The following is a 20,665-nucleotide window of genomic DNA, read 5'->3' as shown; positions in this document are numbered from 1 at the left end:
TGGGAATGGTTTCAGTGTTTTGTACAAGACAGGTTGCTCTTGGCCTTTACCTCTGTAGCTGCATCTTGTCATTTTTACCATCCAGATGGTATATTCTTGCCAGGAAAAGTAGTACTGAGTCTGGCACTGGATAACTGTTTTTTAGTTATTACAATTATGGGACCTCCCTGCTCAGAGTTTCAGGCCTGACTCAGTGTTGCTGCTGAAAGGGGAGGTCTGGACAATATGTTGCTTTATCTTCTCCTTCATCCTGTCTTTGGAACTCTTGTGGTGTGCTGGGTCTCTTTCCCAAGACAGCTCTCCGCAGTGCAGTGACTGCTAATGCTCACGCAAAAACAGGCTCTTCTATTTATGCAGTAATTTGACCTTACTGGCTAAAGTTCACTGTGACACTGAACCTTCACCTGACTTTTACAAATCCTAAAATTAAGATGAAAATTTCTATTGAGTATATGGTGGTAATTCAGGAGTAGTGCAATTACAGAGCTTTATATTATCACCAAAGGTGTATTTTTACTCAGGGGAAGCCTGGAGTTTGGATTCTTTCCTGGGTGAAGGTTGGACATTTCAAAGTAAGAAGAGTACTGTTGAAAGTACTCAGAAATGTCACTGATGCCATCTAGCATTTGGTTGAACACTACTTTTTTTAGATATTAGTTTCATTATTAGAGACATTTTTTCCCTGATGTGATTCCAGCCTTGCTTTATAAAATGGCTTGAATGCCTCTCAAACTGTTTGGAAATGAGAAAATTTTGTCTTGATTGGGATGGGAATGGAATATGAATTGGAAACTGTTCCTGCAGTGTTTAGTGTATTAATATTTTTATTTTTGTAATGTCCATGTGGTTATCTTAGTTTAGGTGTGTAGGATGACACTGATTACTATTATTTTTTTTTTTTTCTGGAAAGATAACACGAATACTTTTTTTAAGTATATGTAATCATTGGATTTTTAAAATTTTTTTTAAAAATTTTTTTACCCCAGACTTCATTGCGCTTCTTATGATTCACGCTTAGCAAAATTAAAAACCACCATAGCTACCAGCTGTACTGGTGAGAGTACCTCCTGGTTGTTGCTCAGCTGGAATGTGTCTTTCCCTGGCCACTTCCAATGCCAGTACCATGCTGGGCAATGTGTATAACCCAAATTTGTCAGCCTTGTGGCATCTGTTCATGATACACATGAAGTAAGCTCAAGATGAGGTGGCTGCCCCCATACAAACACAGATTCTGAAGTTCTGGTGCTTGCAGTAGAGGGTTATTGATTTGGGGCTGCAGATTACCTTCAGGCAGGTGTTACTACTAGGTTGGGAGAATGGATTTAATGGAAGATGGGGAGAGAATAGTGCTTGAACAGCAGTAGCCTGCTCTTACCTGCATGTGGTCTCAGGGCAAATGCATATGAAGACTTTGTTTCTCAGATTATCAGTTTAGCTTTCCCCACAGCTAATACTCTTGTTTCTAAGAGTTTAAGCAAGAAGAGAGAAAAAGCACGTGGCTTCTGCAGTCCGACAGGGGTATTCTCCTAGCTGTGTGCACAGTGTGCTTACAGTCGGGAGATGCAGGGGGAGAGAGGGTTCTGCTCTATCACATGATATTGCCTGTCTGGCAGGTGTCTGCAGTGTGAGTAGAGAAACCAACTGTTCACTATTTTGGGTGAATGAGGTTGGCTGTAACTGCAAGTGGCCCCACAAAGAAGTCCACGCATCTGTTGATAAGCAGTGCTCTGCATACTGGGTGCCCGAATGCTTATAGCTGCTTGCTGAAACAGTGAAGTTTCTGTTTGAGCTTTGAGATCATAGGAAGGAAAATTTTGCCAAGAGCCTTGCTGGTTTTAATCTTTAGATGTTGGCTGTCAGGCTTTGTCTGTGCCTACAGAACCTCTCTGTTCTGATGCAAGCACAGCCTTGGAATCGAGCAGTAAACTGATTTTTTTTCTGCTCTACCGCTTGGTGCAGTGACCGAAACCTGGTAGAGGGGAATTGCAGTTGGGTCTCTTGGATTAAGGATTAAGCACCCCTTCACTTGCCTGGACATCTCCCGTGTTTCAGAATCCGCCTTCAGGTCCAGGGATTTCCTCTAACATGTTGGATAAAGCCAAGACACTCCAGCCTGCCTATGTGGGGATTGTGCCGCTCGCAGAGACTGTGTCAAAGCAAGGCAAGAGCTGCTCAAGCACGTATCAGGATTCATACCACAGCTTACGAGAAGGTTAGCAGGCTCTGCTCTCTTTGTTGTAGGCACTATGTAATTCATTTGTGGGGGTTTTATTCTGATTTTTTTTTTGGTGTTGTTGTGTTTTTTTCCCCTCTTGCATATTGAATCTGCCTGGTTTTTTGCTGTCTGGGCAGTAGTCCAGATTTTGGGTTTCCCACTGACTCCTGTGACCTCTTGTCCCTGAGGGTGTTCAAGCATGTCACTTGATAAGCCTGAAGCTCTGTATGAAGTGACTTGCAGTGCTGAGATCTTGAGACAATTGCATTTGGAAATTTTGGTTTCAAACTTTAAATTTCTTCTTCTCCCCTACATCTGTAGGCCTCTTGTGAGCAACGTTTTAAGGCTGTTTCATTAAAGGTGAAAAGGCTTGTTCTGAGTGACAGCTATGCCTTGAAGAGGACAAGAGTACCATGTTTTAAGTGTCTTTATGTTCCTGTTTTGAGAGTGTGCAAGGAGTGTTGTGTATATATCTAAATGTGATTTTGCTTTAGTTGATGGTATTCTGCAAATATGTGTGATTTTTTATGAGAATTTACCAGTTCTGAAAGATTATGTAGACAGAGAGAGGTCACATTCCAGGGAGTGATATCTAAAGGGAAAGAAAAGGATCTGGAGGGATTGAAAAAGATTGAGAAGACAAAACCAGGCAGTGATCCATTCATAGTGCACAGCATTATAAATATCAACAAACAGGAACTGGGAAAAGATTACAGAGAAAAATGGCACAACATCACAAAAAGCCAATAGCAAGCAGCAAGGTTTATGTTTTATCAGAAATACTGGATCTGTCTAGCTACATGTGAAATTTTAGTGGGAACTTGCAGAAGGAAACAATGATCTGGAGTACAGTGGCCTTAGAATAAGGTGATGACTGATTTTAAGAGTGAGTAATGTCGTCTGAAAGGAGGGGAAAATAACCTTCTGACATTTTGCACAGCAAAGCAAGATAAAGAAGGGGTGGGTGTTGAGGACAATAATCCAGATAGAATAAGGCCATGTTTGTTGCATAAAGATGGCCAGTGTGTGGAAGAGGATTTTAGCAGTTGCATTTAGAGGATTTTTCTCTGGTACATAGTTTAGGCCTGCTGGAGCTGCCAGACAAAACTGTTAGGTTTCTGCCTCCAATTGTCACTCCCCCTACCAAACTTATTTAACATCTATCAAGAGCTAGCTTGTTGTTAATTTTTAAAAATATTACCATTTTTGTGGCATGTTTTCATTGGAATATTCTTTGTTGAAATACTGTGGAGAAGGAAAAGAAAACTGAAGTCCCAAGTCCTCAAATTCAAGTTCAGGAGTTATAAATCCATTAGTATAGGCAGTGTTCCCAGATTTCTTTATCTGCTTTGGAGACATAGATCTGCAGCACATCAATCTTCAGAGGAAAAAAACAACCCAAAATTTAAAAAAGCCAGAACTTGCATCTGTCCTCTGTTTGCAAGGATTGGCTTTCACAGAAGGTGAATACTTTGCATTTGGATGTACCAGGATACATCTTTCATCCAATCACTAAATATCACAAACTGTACAGTGGGATAACGTGTACAAGGAACAAGCAATTCTGTCTTATTTTAATCAATATAAAAAGGTTTGCTGCTGTCTCAAGTTGAAGTGAATTAAGGCCATTGAAATAATTCTGGTTATTGGAAAAGCTATGTTGACTCTGCAAAGTCCAGCAATACCATCAGCCTACCCCATGGCTAATCCATGATGCTCTAAAGTCACATGTGATGAGGAAAGCTGCTTTCCACCAGCTACCAAATTAAAGTTGGGAAAGAGAAAGTGATGCTGCCAGCTTCTTTCCTGTCAGATGAAGAAAATAATAACACTTTAGGTTTGCTGCTGCTTCATTCAAGTCTCCTGTGGTCTTGGGATGCCTGTTGTATTTATTCTGTAGCATGCACTGTATTTTGCAGAGCCAGTTCTTACGGGCAGCAGAGGAGCAGATGCATCCATGTGTAAACCCTTATGGAAGTCCAGAATTAGCATTGAACTGAGACTGATGACAGTTGTGTCTTAGTTTTTGGTCCCCCTAAAAATGAGACAGCTTAGTTTCATTGTCCCCAAGACATAAAAAGCATGCATTTCTCTTCCTCACTCTTAATAAAACTGGACAAATAAGGGCTGTCTATACTAACGCTGACAATGCTCATCTATTCTCTTAATGGGTCTCATGAGAAGCAGCTATCTGGAATAGACTACATCTTGCTTCCTGATTTCTGGAAAACAGATGTCTCCTAAATCTGATTTATTTCTTTTTTTTGAATTAGGACTTGACATTGAAGTTTGGGAACTGGTGATCCTTTCTACACAGAAATGGATCTGATATGCAGAAGTCAAAGAACTTAAGCTTGTATTTTTCAAAGTATGTGTTGGGGCAGTTATTTGCAAAATTCCTAGAATTCAGGAATCCATAAACATGTTTTCTATTCAAGAATGCCTCGGAATGATTTAATCTTCAAATACTGGAGCCCAGTTTGCAGTTCCTGGATCAGTTAACACAACAGTATGGTAGCCCCTCATGAGAGATATGAAGAGGGAATTGCAGAACGCTACTCAAAACCCAGTTAGCATTCACATGAGTTTAGCTTAGAATTAAGTACTTCCAAAACTAAATTCCAACTTTTCCACTTCTGTACTACATCTGTGCTACATGAAACTTTTTTTTGTTTTTTGGCAAGTCCTCCCTTCAGAAACATTCGGTGTGACTCGGGGCCTGACAGTGAAACTCACCTGTCTTTTTCCAAGATTTGTATCTCAGGGCCCAGACACAGGAACAAGTTCCTGCATGCCATCTGATCTGCACGAACTGTGTGCACATTCCTGGTCCACAGCAAATGGGAGGTAATTTGAGTTAGCTTAGCCTTTGATTAAACTATTAATATCTGTTCAGTACTTTGAAGAGATCAGGAGTCGTGCGAGTGCTTGTTAGCATTTCACTTTGTTCAGGAGTCATCTAGACCTTATTGTCATTACACCTGCAGCACTGAAGGTCCAGCTGGCCCTGGCCCCACCTCATCCAGGAGGGGTCAGGAGACCTGCATGGGTAGACTTGGAAGCTCCCAGTCCCAAGAAGATCCCCAGCAAGAGGGCAGCCCCTGTGCCCAAGGCATCTCACAGGAATGCAGGGTGACATTTTTCTGTAAAGGGTGATCTGTGTCTTCCTGCTTCAGAGTGGACCTGAAGTTGCTGTGGGGAGATGTGTGAGCAATGCAAATTCATGGAGAAGCAGTGTCAGAAACCAGTCACAAAACACACAGATGCCTTTCTGAATTATGACCTAGTGCATCCCACTGTTTGGAATTATTTATGCAAATAGTGCTCTGACACATTAAAACACAGAAAATGTGTTGAATGTACGGGGAGCTGATGTGCTCTGGCATTCTTATGGCAGATCCAGAGGCACACCAGACTCCCTGTATCCTCTTGCTGCAACCACAGCCTGTGACTGCTTCAAAGTAAGAGGTGCAGTGAAGGTGAGATAATGATATATTTATGTGAAGTGGCTTGAATTTGACTGTCAATTTAAATTTATTTTTGTTTAATAGTGTGCCTCATTTGACTGGGAGGACTAGAGGTGTTTCAGGGTATTTGTTAACTCTGTGACATGAGTGGGAAGCTTGGGGAAAAGAGTTAACACTGAATGACCAGGGTTTGTGTAAGTCAGTTGTTATCCGTGGAAGAAGAGTCATAGCATTATCCCTGGAGCTGAATTCACATGTTTTTTCAGTCCTGATGCTCTAATGTGTTTTTGATTTTTTTGGATATGACATGTTTTCCCCTCTTGCAGTTTACTAAACTATTCCTGTCAGTGTAATGATCCCCAGCTGTTGCTTCAGCCCTAGCTATTTTCATGCTGGGAATGGGAAGAGGAGGAGGAGGAGAGGGACAGAGGCTAACTTGTTTACCACACTGTGATCTACTTAATTTGTCAAAAATGGCTATTACAGTGCTTTCTGTAGTGCAAAGTAATACTAAAAGGAAAGAGTTGCAGACTTGGCACTGCAAGAGTAAGGAGATGGACGGACTTAACACATGCAGAAAACAGAAAAGAGTAGAAACTGGGTGTGGTGCGATGAGTACAGCTGTCAGTAGCATTTATGCAGGCAATGCTTTGAACTGGTAATGATACCAAGTAAAATTTCCAGTAAGTACTTTCCTGCCCTGTCAACTGAATTTTCTTCTCAGTGGAACTGAGCTTCATATTCAGTGGCAGTGGTGCTGAGGTACTGATAATCCCAGCAACTGGGACACATATTAATAGAGCTTGAAAACACTTGAGTGGCTTTCAGATTTTTGATTTTTTTAAAATAATTATCTGTTGTTTATTTTTCAAGAAAACATCTCTTTCTATACTTCTAAACAGCAAATGACTGATGCTTAGACTTCCCAGGAGCTGTTGAAAAGCAGCTGCTTTTTTTGAAAATGGAACTATGATATTGAAACTCAAACTGTTTTCTCTGATCCAGAAAAAACGTTTGGAGTCCTTGCCCAAACATGAGGGTCAGTGACAGGAGTGGGTTTTCCTTCTGCTTTCGGATCCATCTCAGGCTGCCTGTGTAAATCTTTTCTCAGTAGTTCTGTCATGCACAAGATCTGTCAGGAGTCACCTCTGATTTTTCATCATGCAGTCACACCTGCAAGTCATTGATCAACAGCTTAGTCAATATCTATACCAAAAATAAGTGCCCGCTCAGATCTTTCATTTCATGCCCAACTCCCATATCTCCTGTCTTTTCTGAGCATTGAATTACTGATTTTGTCACCTGCTGCATCAATAAATTTCAATCCAAAAGGTAGAAGCAGCACATTTTTTGGCAAGAACCTCTGCAACCTATGGGTAGAAAATGGGATACGACTCCTGCTGTGGCTTAGATTTATCCAATTAAAATGTGTAGTGAGCCTGTGAGGCAAATTGTGCTGCTTTTTCTTGCAGGAGGCTCCTCAGGATGCATCATCTGCCCAAGGGCATTAACAGGGAGCAGAATTCATCGTGTCTTTCTTTTACTTGGGCTAGTAAAGTAGATGCAATGTTTTTCCCTGGCACTATGTAATTACTCACCTGGTATCTCTCCAAACTAAGAGCAGACCTGCAGTAGCTGAAATACGTTGCAATATGGTGGTTGCTAAGAAGAACTACAAATTTTTTTTTGCTTGTTGGTGTATTCAGGAGAGATGAGATGGGTAGAAGAACTGTGCAGGTGATCTTCTGCCAGAGTTTATAGTGCAGATAATATAATCAACATTCTTTCAAGTGAACAAAGGTTTGAACTTTCCAGCCTGCAGCTTTGCCATCTAAAGTTATATTGGCCTGATGTAGCTAACAAGAAATGGGAAAGAAGTTGGTGATAAGGAAGAGGGAAATAAATTCTTTGCAAAATTGACTGTGAAAATTGGTGAAATCCAAGCTTTCTTGACAATCTTATTTTAAAACTGGCTTTCAGAAATAAAGAGCTGTAGGAAAAAAAAAAAAACTTTTGTAAAAATATAGGTTTTTGGGAGTTTTCAGTGGAAGTGCCTATGATGGACTTTTCTCCATCACAGGGACAGGAATCATCTGTGGCAATCATACTTAAAAGACCTTGTTCTTTGGTCTCTGTCCCCAAAGACAGCTCAAAGGCCTGTCACCATTCTGAGGGTATTTCCCATAACAACTGCTGTACCAGCTGACACATTAACATCTTTTTGGTAACCTTCCTCACTGAAACACTTGTCAGGCACAAACATTGTGCTGCCCAGCTGGGTTGCTGGGGGCAGAGCTGAGTGATGCTCTCTGGGTGATGGAAGGAAGAGATCCAGTTTTGACTTTCTCTGCGTGGAGTTTCTGTAGCGTCCTGCTGCTCTGTGTCTCTGCAGCAGAAAGTGCATGGAGGACACAGCTGTGTTTTTGTAGGAGTGGAACGTGGCAGCAGGTATGATCTTTGGTTACTCACCTCTGCAAATCTCACAGCACTGCTGGAAGCCAGAAGCTCCCATTGCATAATTTGATCAGTATTGAAAGCAACATGTAACCTGTCCCTGCAAATTGCTGTGTGTTCTCTTTCTTACTTTGGTGGATGTTCTTTTTAGTTGCTTTCACCGTCCTTAGCATTCCTGCCTCTTTCTGTGTTACACTTAGGTGTGAAGGTCCTTCTAAGGCTGCTTGCAGCCCTTTTTCACACTGATGGGAAATTCTCCCTTTTCAGAAGTAGAAGACAGCATTTTAGAAGTAGATGCTAAACTAACTGTACCTTTGTGTCTCTCTGAGAGACTCTATTACTGCTGCTAATAATATCTGTCACATTGGCTGCAGGCAGTGTAGAGCGAGGATTGTATCTTCAGGACTGACATGTGACAGTGAATCTTGACTACAGCTGCAAACGCTGTCCCCTGCAGCCACCTCCCTGCCCCAGTGCTGGAGGGAGGGACACAAGGGAAACGTGGCTGCCCTTCCCCTGCCTTTGTTCAGGATGTGGGTGAAAGCCCACCTCCATTACCAGTTGGAGAGAATCTTGAAGTGTGTGTAATCTGCTGCTGCTGGCAGTCCCCTCTGTGCCCTTCAGCAGAGGACTGAGCCAGCAGGAACATTTTAAACATCTGCAGAATTTGTCCACCAGTCTGAAGTCAGTGGTCATGCAGGCCATTCGGGGTTTTTTTGGTTTGCTGATTGATCTGTTACACAGAATTACATTATTTAAATATTTATAGCTATGATAGCACATTAAGCCTCATAGCTCAAACTGCTCAATGCTGTGGATCTTCCCTCTTGGCAAAAACCACAACAGCCAGTCCTGGAGATGTGTAGTCCAAAGTTTTTTTGAAAGAAAGTAAATATCCATTGAGAAAGGAGGTTAAAAACTGTGGCTAGATGATGTATCATCAGTGAAAAGATTCTGAGGGACTTTGATGTGTTTTTTATGTGTAATGCAAATTCTGGGGATCAGCTTCCACACTGGGCTCCTGTGGAGGAACTGATTTCTGCTGTAGAATGATATGATGGGCATGGCTTGCAACGTTTTTTACAAGTAGCAACAGAATTCTAATAGAATTTATACTTAAGCAATAAATAAGCTGTACTCCAACAGTACAGAGGCCAGGATCTTTTATTTGAACCTCAGATGCCGTGACTGTGGCCAGTGTTCTTTGCAGTCTTTGAGAAAACAGCAAAGATGTTTTTAACAGCCATGAGTTAAAGAAATATGGTAATTCCTTGTAGTATCCATCTGAAATTCTTGCTAAGAGAGAATGCTGGGGCTTGGATAGAAGCTGGTGAAAGGAATGCTGACTAGATAGGGAATGCTCTGAGTCTTCCTTTTGCATGTAATATGCACCTTGGACAAAACCACTTTTGTTTCATGTCCCACGAAGCACAGTGAAGCAGCTGAAGCTGGGAGATGCTCAAGCTAGCTGCTTTATAATTATAAGGCCTGGCTTTCTGAATTCCCGGTATAACTAGTTAAATATTACTTTTAAAGAACTGCAGGTTTTGTATTTAAATTTGCAAACTTCTAAGTAATTTTTTCTACTACTTGTGGTAAAACACATTTGCTCTCATTTGCATTTGGTTTCAGTAAACCAAAGACCTTTAGGTGGTTAAAAATCCAAAATGGTCTTGGAAATACAGAATTGTTCCATGTTTTAGTGGAAAAACCCAAAACACAGCTCATATGTCAAGGTGTCCCAGCTGAAATTTTGCCACAGAAATTCTGTGGTGTCTTGACCATTAGATGATTCCTGCGAAGGGAACTTTCACCCTCTATCTGCAGAGGGTGCCCTGTGGCAGAAGGAAGGCTGAGTCACTGGGCCAAACCCAGTCTCAGAAATGTTTGAGGAAGTTTGTGACCTTGATCTATGAGGCTGTTTGTACACTGGAGCACTATGCTGTAGTAGAAATTGAAGTATGGGAGGTGAATTATGAAGGAAAAGTATTTGACCATATCTCCTTTGCTGCAAGGGGCATGGAAAGATTTGCTCATCAATTTTAGTGTTATAAACATATTGAATCAATCATGTGTTTTATGGATGTGTCTGGGCACTGTCTCAGTGCTTGATTTTCTTTCTGCTTGTAAGAAACCCACAAAAACACATCCCTTGAACTCAGAGTTTTAAATACAATGAAAAATTGTTCAGATTCTGACGTACCTCAAAACACCTGATTTTTAAATTCTGTATAGTTTTTGAAAAAAAAAACAACTCCCGTGTAGCATCTTCATGGAAAATGGAATGGTTGGAGCTCTTTCTTCTTTTAGGCAGAGATACCCCTATCTCTCCAAGAAAAAAATGTGAAGGGTCTGAACTTGTGTTTCCCTTGTGTAGCTTGCCTTTTGTACTGTCACCTTAGTAGACAGCCGTGGATCTAATTGTCAGGATATAGCAACCCATTCCTTCTTTTTTCTTCATTTGTCCCCATCTGCCATGTCATATTAAATTATCTGGGAGAATTTCTTTCTAGAGTCTTCTTTGCAGGCTGGTTAAGGGCAATGTTAGTTCCTCCTTGTTCATTGTTCCATGGAAAAATACAAATCAGTATAGGCTGTGACTCAAGTTTACACAGGGAAGTGGGAAATTCTCTGTGTTTTTCCCTCCTCAAGAATTCTCTTCCAGCTATAAATAGTAACAATGGATATATAGATGGCATCAACAAGTACTGATTACAGTTAATATTTACTGTATTATGATACCAGGGTCAATTTTAGGTAGACCTTTCCACCTAGGTATTTTGTTACAGGTCATCTTGTTGGATCATGCATGGTGGCCAGATTCCATGGAAATGGATATGTGCCTAGTTACTCACATGCTTAGTTTTCACCTAGCCAGTACTACTGAGACAAAATGATTTTATAAGAATCAGTACCCTGCACAGAAAGGAAACCAACTTTTCCTGTTGACAAGCTTGTTGTGCATTTTTACATGTTGCATATCTTACTAAATATACCTTGTTGCATGTATTTCAGGTGAATTTCTTAAAGTTGTATTTTAAGAGTTTCAGCAAGTGCTGAGAGGGATTATAGGTGTACCAAGATTTTATGGTTAAGAATGGGCTTCTGTGTGTTCAGTAGAAACTCTTACGTACTAATAGTAACAAACATGTATCTGGGTTTTAAAATTTGAGTATCAAAGAAGACAAAACTGGCATTGCATTAAATGTAGCAGTGAATAAAATGGCTTTAACCCCTAAATCTTAAATGTTTAATGGAAGTGTCAGGAGTTAAGTCATGAAGGAAGAAGGTAAAGGTAAATACTGAAAAATGCACAGCAACTGCTAGTCTTAATTTTAATTAAACATGAAAAGAACCCTGCAAAATTCAGCATAACTTCCATGGTAATATCAAGTTTGCATTTATTTGGAGTCATATACATGAGTAACTCCTGTGAAATAAACACGTTCAGTTGTGTGCAATATTGAGACCAAATCTCAGAAGTAACCAAGTAAACTTCTAAGGCTATGAACTGGTTCTTCCTCCAGGATCTCCACATTTTACCACCAAAGCCAGTGCTGACTTGAGCCTTGGAGTAACTGTTCTGTCCTGTCCAGATTTAGATCATATTATGTCTTGGTAGCTGGATGGTGCTACTGATTTTGTTTGTTTTATAGTGCTGTGTCCTAACAAAACTAAAATTGCTGTAAATGCTGATTTGATCTTCTAAATACAGTTTTTAATTAACATTAATGTGATGTCTACCTTTATCAAATTTGATATTAAACCTCACAACTGGCCTGCTGAGGTAGCTTGTTGTTCTGTGCCCTGTGAGCCAGCTACCTTGTGGTAATATGAGAATGGAAATAGATCCTTTTACTTTTGACTGTGTGCTTCTGATTTCATATTCTTTGGGGAGCACTTTCCTCTGTAGGCTGGGATTTTTGATTCTGCTAAATTAGCTGTATCAAAGAATCTCTATTTGTCCCCACTAAGAGAACTACTTAATGCCTCATAACATTGACTCATTAAAAGATAATGCAGTATTCCACCATCCTTTGAAAACATCTGTTTAAATCTTTCCTATTTCACATTCCTCTTCCAGTGACATCCTCCCAACAATAAAGAAATATTGCCCTAACCTGTTTTTTTTTTTTTTTTTTTTTTTTTTTTTTTGCCAAAACCAGTCTTCTGGAATTTGCTCCTATAGACCATCAACAGGCATGGTACACATGCCTGCTGCATGCCGTGTCAATGATTTGATATGACCCAAGAATATTTTGAGCTGTAGAAGCTTAGAAGAATGTGATTTTATCAAGAAACGAGTCCTTCTTGTTCTGAGAGTGACAGTCAGTTCATTTTCTCTTTTCCTTGTCTTTTTGTGTTCTTAATTGACCAGTCACTCTTTTTTTTTCTGTACTTTTCAGCTGCTTTTTAAAGCTGCTGGGCATTTGAGAGCGTGCAGGCTTTTAGAAGTGCTGGACAGTCAAAAACAACACTGGTGTGATATGCCCTCCATTGCATCCTTGGATTATTGCTAGCACATCCACTGTGAAGTATTTTGGAAGTTGTTGCTTTGGAGGTGAAGAAACTGTTCTGTTTTTTAAGAATCACTTGATAGAGGGTTTAGGTCTGCCTCAGGCAGAATCATACTCCTGTTCTCACCTGTACAAATGTTTAATGCTTTCATAAGCTCCCTAAGAGGATAAGAAATAAGAGGTGGTAATGAAAAAAGGTTCAAGTCCTCTATACAAGAACTCTCTGTGAAGCAGTGTTCCCCAAACTGGTCCAAGACACCTTTCCATCTCAGCATGTTGCAGCAGCATGTGCTAATTTCTGCATTTCTCTGAAAAAAAATCCACTTTCATCACTCTCAGAACCTGCAGTTTGGAGCTGCTCCCGATCCCAGTTTTGTTTCCTGTTCAGGATGTGCTTCACTAACCTTCTCTTCGGGCATGGGGAGAGTGGTCCCAGTCCTGCTTCTCACAGAGGGAAGACCACAGCATGAATATAAATAAGTGGCTTTTGCCTCTAGTGTGAAAGGTTGTTGTAACAGTTGAAGAGACCAAACCAAATTTTCTCTCTATTCTTTACCCTTTCAAACTCCATTTTCTCCCTAGCATGGTTGCTAAGGAAGAGCAGAGGAAGCTGCCTGCATTTTAATAGCAGCCCTTGCTCCTTCAGTAGAGAAAAGACGAAGTGGAATGTGAGATAGTCTCAAAAAGTAAAGAAATAAACTTCTGCTTAACTCTCCCTTTGTGCAGACTTGCTTCAAGCTATTCTTTAAAATGCATTGAGATGAACAGAAGCGTATGGCTGCTGCTCCCACCAACAGTGGATGCTTGCAAATTGTGAGGATCAACAGTGTGTCTGCTGCTTCTCCTTCACCCCACAGAGGGACATGAATTTTTGGCATCCCCTTCCCAGGGTAGCAAACTGTCATATAATCCCTGCAGTTTGGGTGTCATTTACAGTCTGCTTCACTTAAATGCTTCTCTGTTAACTGCACAGTCTGCTTAAATGCAAAGCCAGCATGTATTCCCCATCAGCACTGGGGAATGAAATGGATTTAGTGGATTAAAATGCTGTTAGGCTCAGAAGATTGCCTTTAAAAAAGGCCCAAAAAGTTTGCTTTTCTTTTTTGGTAACCCCCATTCTAGCACATTCTGTGTGGTGTGGGGTATGTTGTCAACAGCACGAGAAAAATGCAGCTCTAAAACAGAAAAAGGAATCCACCTCAGCAGTTTAAGATTGAAAGTTAATTTTGACCATTGTATTCTCACTCACTGATCACAATCTATCACAGCTGCTTTTTTCTTACACCTTCTTGTGGACCCTACACATAATTTAGTACACAAACAGCCCTTGGCTGCCTCTGCACAGAAAGGTGTTGCAACTGGAGTTTTATAGATGCTGCCCTTGCTGGTGAATCTAATCTGGCTTCCTATTGAAGCATGAAAAAATCTAATGCAAGTCGACATTTGTTTTGTAAGCTGGCACAACTGAAAAATGCTCAGAGACCATTTTTTGGTGTGAGATGAAGTTTTTCTTACCACATCTCCAAGGGACTGAATTCAGTAGGATATAGCTTCCACAGAAAACAACAGCTGGTGTGCTGCATATTCAAAAGTTGAATTTGTCATTTGCTTCTGGTCAAATGTGACTATTTAATCGGAAAGTAGGAAAAGAATTCTCTTCTTAGTGTGATTAGAGGGGCTGCTGGCTGAGTGGTAAGTGGAAAGGTGGCTCCATCCTTCCGAGCAGTGGTTACATGGCACTGTGATATTTGAGGTGGAGGCCCCAGTACTGCACAAACAGCTGTGCCAATTTTCTTCAGCAAATACTCTGTGTCATCAGAGTTGTCTTTCATTGTTGCATATTATAATTAAGTTGCTTGCATATGGTGTTACACAAATTGGAGTGAAAAATTGGAGAGTATGTGTGGGCTGCAGATGGTGGCCTGGAGTCGCATCTCCTTAGTCCATAGTCTCTGATCCTCCCCAAGTGAACCTGCTCAGACCTGCCCAGTGCTGGGCCAGTGAAAATGATCCTGCAATTCCTTTGACACTACAGAAAGGTAGAGGTGTTGAACTAACTGGCAAGTCCCTATTGCAGCTTGTACTGTATCAGGGCTTCCTTGTGAGTTAAGGGCATGCTGTAGCCGCTCAGTGCTTTCAAAATGGGCTCTCCAGAGGTGCTGAACAATGTACAAATAAATGAGCATTAAATTGCTTTTTACTGTCTTTACTTACGCTTGCACTTTCCTCGTCTTAGATAATGAAATTGGGCTAATTTCATTTGTTCTTCAGTAGTTTTGCTTCCTAATCATGTGGTTTATTCATTGGGTTGCAAGGATGAATTCTTCTATCAGCCAGACTGCTTTCACTGAATTTACAAAATTGATAAATCACTTCTGTGAGCATACAGCCTTTCTTGTTAATACACAGTTTGTGTCTTGCAGTCTCCCATTTTGGATGGGTATCCCAGCCCGTATTCCAGGGAGTTCTGCCTCCTTCAGTCCCTCTGTAGGGTTTCTTTTGGCTCTAGCAGCCTTCCTTCCTTCCTGATCTGCACTGCTGCTCATGCTGTCCCAGTTGTAATCCACCATATGGCTGTGCTTAATCATTACCTTGGTTGGGTGACCTTAAGTATCACTTGGGATTCCTGGCAGGAAAGGTTTTGCAGAAATGTGAGCACAGACTCCCTTTGGTAGCAAGTCTGTATTCAATATAACATGCACAAGGTCTCCCCACAAGCTGCAGTTCACAGCCGTGTGCTTCTTCTTGCTAGTTTTTAAAAAACAGGAAATACAGGGTATTTTATTAATTTCTTTTCACAAACCTGTCCTGGTATGTGAGACAGTCTTTGAAAAGAGATTTAAATTTTATTTTTCTCCGTTGAAATGCTGAGGTGCAGAATCTGCAGTCTAGTTTCTGCAGTAGTTCTAGTCACGCTGCTAAATGCAGCGTGGTTTAGAAATAGAAGGGCAGGCATGCTGCTGCAGATTTAGGTAATGAGCTGCAAAAAACAACTTAGCTCATCACAGATATTTGCTCTTGCTTCTGCTTACTACCAGTGCACCCCTGAACTACCACCAGAGCTGGAGCTGTCCTGAAAGTTCTCCTATGGGTGCAAGCTCTTTATATGAATTATATACTGTTAAATCTGAGCTGCCAACACCTGTGGGTTGGTTCCTTGTTGAGAAAGTTTTGTGCTAAGACAAACACAAAATAATCATATGCTGTATTTTTACTAATAGGGTGACTCTGTTGGTAGTAGCTGTATCAATATTATTTGTCATTTAATACATCTCCCACCATCGAAGTTCTCCTCTACCCTTCTTAAACTGCTGGCAGTGATTCTCTATCCTAGCTCACAGATTTCTGTGGAATGGTTTCCTAATTCTTGGAATGGTCCATTAGTGATATGAAAACATTGTTCAAAATTTAATTTGGAACGTTTCATAATTGTGAAATAAATAAGTTGTACCCACCTTTGAGTGGGAAAATCTGACAAGCATACAAATCCCACTAAATACTGCATCTGGTAGAAGGGCACCATTTGGAACTTATTTTCTGGCCAGCAGTTATACACCGTTCTTTGTATGACCTGATTTATTCTTAATTTGAAAACTAATTTTAGGTTTAGTACAGGGATAAAGGAAACAGAACATTGTCCATTAGTGACTGAAAGACTTGCACTTCATTCTGTCCTAGAGTAGCTTTGAATTTCTCTGGTCATTGTAGCCCTTTGGCTGAGCTCCATGTACAACAGCCTTGGACTGGTGCTTGGGACATCTGTTAATCTATATATAGGATTCACACACTTGAACATGTAAACAGGTGATCTCCTAAATATATGAAATGGCATTGGGAACTCCAAGTACTTAGTTAAGCCAAAATGTATTTAGGAGTGAAATAATCCTTTTTGCCCTCCTCCCTGCCACAAAAATAAGCTGTATTGGAAAAAAAAAATAAGTACCTTATGGCTGATTATAACTTGTGCTTAATGTGTATGTATATACATTCATAAATTACTTAGTGCTTATAAAAAGGGTCCTGAAAATTACTTTTTTTTCCCCTGTTCTTCAGTTTAGTTCTCTTGACAGTTGCTAGTTTCTTGCTGTGAAAGGACATAGGGTTTAAAAATTAAAGGTGCATATAATGGGTAGAGAAAATGGGTAGTAGATGGTAACTAATAAAGAAATAAGATATCTTCAGAAAATTTGTAAGGGAGGCTGCAGTCAGGAAGGGAATTTTAAGTCATTTGATGAAGTCTCTAGCAGTCTGACTGAGAGTCATTTTAAATAAATCTGGGAACAGCAGGGAGACTTCAGAAGAGCAAAAGACTGATAACGTTTTGCATCACTGCTGACAAAGGGTGAGTGAGTAAAGAGTGGCTCATCTGCTGTCAGTTCCAGGAAAAAAGATGGAAAATTTGATCAAGAATTTAGGTGGTATAAGAATAGCAGTATAATCCTGCTGATCAGCTTTTCAGTTTGTGAAAACAGATATGCTCAAATGTGATTCTGTCATTTGGATAAGTGAAATGTGGTTGCTAGGGGTTTTGTCTAGGTGCAACAGACTTTTGTAACATCTTTAACTTAGTAGCATGGTGTATTTTGGTTTTAAGAAGTGTATTTGAATTTAATGAAGTACTGCTTAATTGGATTTAGAACTGGTTGTAATCATAGAAAGCAGAAAAGTATTTCTGGTTGAGCTCAACCCGGTGCAGTCTGGAAACACATGCAAGAGGCTGTAACAGTGTGGACAGAACAAATACTAGTGGAGAAATAAATTGTGACATTAAAAAAAATAGTTTAGATCCTTTAGGCAAACTGAGACACTTGAGCAAAATGCACATTAATATGGGTGACAATACAGATGTGCATCCAGGAGCAAGAAATGCCGGCCACACATGTGTGGGGAGTTTTTAGTTGAAAATCCCTGGCTGGGAGGTGAAAGGGAAACAGTAGGTGTGGTTAGAAATGTGAGGGAAGGTAGATGGTTGTAGCAAGAAAGTGGCTAACAAAAAGAGCTAGCATACCTTACTAGATGTGTAAACAGAAGAGATGAGTAATAATGAGATTATCTGCTGGGGAGATGGGCCTGCTGCTGTAGGTTTGTGCCTTGCCTGTATACATTTAATAAGATGTGCTAATTTAGGGTGTGGATATATGGGCTCAGTAGGGAAGCAATGCCATGCAGTGAGATTCAATGGGCTGCTCCTGATGGGGCAGAAATCACTTAGTGGCAGTGTGCTGTGGGAAGGATGAAGTCCAACTCCCACCTTCAGTGCTGGCAAATACCAGGGGTCCTGGTTGTTCCACTACAGCTCCTGGCTACGTGGCCATCCTCTTCAACTCACTAATGCACAAACTGGTGCCAGTTTTGACTGGGCTGTACTCTCCGTCAGTGAGTCCATCCCCCAGTCAGGGGGACATGAGAGGTGATGGGGAGAGTGAGAGATTTGACACTGTCTCTCTCAGCAAGGTGTTAGATCAAGATTTGGGTTTTGATAACCTCAAAAGGAATCCAGCAGATGAGAAGCTCTGTGAGCTGTGCTAGCCCTCACACTAGCACAGAAGTCGGAGAGCGATCTCATGCTGGGTGGGAGGAAGAGTCTGGAACTACCACTTCTGTTTGCAGTTTCACAGCCAAATGAAGGGCTTGTTCCTTCCCCTCTCTGTTCCCTCCTCCTCCTTCTGGCTCTTGGCTGATCCCACACAGAATTACCATGGTGCTCTGTACATCCTCCTCCCCTCTCTCACTTCCATGTACTAAAAGAAAGTAGTTTCCTGCCCAGAATGCATATATTAAGAAATCATAGTTTGTCTTGAGAAACAGAAGAGAGGTAACTTGTTTGCACACTGTGTGCACAGAGGTGTTTCCACTGGTGGGAGGTACTCCTCTCACTGTCATAAACAGTTTCAGGGAAAGGTACTTCAAGAGTCAGTGGACATGGAAGCCAGAAAAATTCAAGAAGAAAATGAAATGTGATTTAAGTGAAGGTGATTAGGTGCTATGGAAACAACCATAGAAAGGAAGAGATGGATCTCTTTTTTTATACATATGAAGACCAGAACCCATTTTGGAAGATGTATCTTAGTCAAATGCAAACTGCAGATAGGAGGTTGAAAGAAACAGGTAAAATGTGGCGATGTCTGTAAGTAGACAAAATGGCATCTTCTTAAATTTTTTGATCTCTACTTTAGGGAGCGTACAATACGAATTTGGATATAATGTATGAAATTAATGTACTGGACAAACAAAGTGCTTAAGAAAGGAGACATAAGGGTTATAATGAGATTGTATAGTTAGACTGTAGAGAGCAGTTTTGCTCTGTAGTGGTTCCACAACATTTGTGTGGACTTTCATTACGTGGACTATAAAAAAGGCATAAGAGAAATTCAAATTAAAACAGGGGTGATGAGATGCATCGCATTCATTTTATAATATTTTATGTTGAGCATGCTTAGGAGTTTGGGCTTGATTGCAAATGGATTCAGTGATACTCAGGTTGTCCTATTTTGAGACGTGTGTCACATTCATGTGAATTTTTTCTTCAGTTTTGAAAGGTTGCTTTCATATGGAAGGTGTCTTTGACTGTAAGAACAATCTAGAATGTTGCTTTGATTGTATAGTTTAAAGGGAAGCTGCTGTTATAATCTAAATGTTGAAATTATTACTATTCCAGGGATTTGCACTAAAAAACCCCAGCTAATTGCATTTCACACAGGTCACGAATATGTTCTGTTATGCTAAAATAAGTAGAAAAAATTCTAGTGATAAGGGGATTCCTTTTGTAGTGGAAGGACACTTCTAGATGTATCTGTGGTATTTCACTTTCACGAGACATTTCTGAAGGTGAATTTCTGAGCTGAGGAAGGAAATCAGCCTTGTAATTTAGAGTAACGACCAACAATTTTGACATATCGTTTAATCTGCACATAGTAATTAGAGTTTTCAGGAGTCATTAGCAGCTGGGGTGTCACTCTGTGTTTATTGGAGGACTGTCAGCTGGTGTTTCTCTTTGTTTGTTTTTTAATATTAATGGTTTGGAAAGCAGTTGGTGCTCTAGAAAGAACTGAGAAACAGGCCTGGCTTTGTGGATTTTTATCACCCTGCCAAGACCCTGCGCAACTTCCTCTCCCCTGGCTGCAGCAGCCTACGGAAACCTGACTGCTGGGGGCCACTTCTGCAATTGCAGCAGGGCAGGGCAGCAGGGTGGGAGGGGGGGTCTTTTCCTTCTGCTGCTCACCAGTGCCTTGGCATCCAAAGAAGAAAACGAGATGCATTTGAAAATGTCTCTTCAGTTGTTTCTTGCACTGATGGGTTTCCTTCTCTCCCTTCTCTCTGCTGTCGTGCAGTGCTGCAGTTGAAGCTCCAGCAGCGACGCACGCGGGAGGAGTTGGTGAGCCAAGGGATCATGCCGCGTAAGTACCACTTCAGTTCTTTGCTTGGCGGTTGGATGCATGTTTTTTGGTGGAGAGTGGTTTCCCATATGATTCGAAAGGTCAGGTTCTCCGCTTCTGCATGGAAAACATCAAGTGTGAGAGCCCCACCCTGTCCCACCCAGCCTGGTCCTTCCGAAGTGTTGGTGCCACCTCCGATACTGAGGAAGAGCGCAATGGCTGCAGTAACTGTACTGCAAAACTAGGCTGGTGTTTCATCTCAGTGCACAGTCTTCTGGAGAACATACTCTGTTAGAAGTGCCTTATATACTTGACCCATGCTGGTAATCACTTTTAACAGGCTTCCTGCCTCTGCAGTTTCTGTTCTTACAGTGTGGCAGCTCCCCAGACCTCTGAGGCACCTGTAACTTGGTGTGTACATATTCCATAAACTGACCAAAACCAGGCATGGTGTACAAGATGTTAACCAACAAGGGACCCTCTTTTATGTTTGTAGCTAGAAAACAGCTGGAATGAGCCCTATGGGCATCAGTCATTGCCCTTCTTGCAGGGAAAGGCAAAATCTCTGCAGGCTGAGAACGCGTACTTTCCTGGGTAAACAGAGAGGATCTACCCTAAAGCCAAGCTTTCAGTGTC

General features: G+C 41.0%; 1 protein-coding gene across 2 annotated transcripts in view; it reads left to right on the top strand.

Annotated features, from left to right (window-relative positions):
• The window catches only part of MRTFA (myocardin related transcription factor A), a 68,755-nt gene that overhangs the window by 18,237 nt on the left and 29,853 nt on the right, over nucleotides 1-20,665 (top strand). Inside the window, exons 1-2 of one of the 2 annotated variants that reach the window (XM_041481746.1) lie at nucleotides 1,750-2,212; nucleotides 19,985-20,050. In XM_041481746.1, the coding sequence (XP_041337680.1) occupies nucleotides 2,086-2,212; nucleotides 19,985-20,050 (193 nt within the window). In that variant the 5' untranslated portion in view covers nucleotides 1,750-2,085. Of the gene's footprint in view, nucleotides 1-1,749; nucleotides 2,213-19,984; nucleotides 20,051-20,665 lie in introns of those variants that run through there. The other variant, XM_041481747.1, reaches the window with a different exon arrangement.

The sequence above is a fragment of the Pyrgilauda ruficollis genome, unplaced genomic scaffold (assembly GCF_017590135.1).
Source record: "Pyrgilauda ruficollis isolate IOZ18807 unplaced genomic scaffold, ASM1759013v1 scaffold56, whole genome shotgun sequence".
In the NCBI taxonomy this organism is placed as follows: Eukaryota; Metazoa; Chordata; class Aves; order Passeriformes; family Passeridae; genus Pyrgilauda; species Pyrgilauda ruficollis.
Note: the sequence above shows the minus strand (reverse complement) of the source record. Positions and strands in the feature narration are given on the sequence as shown.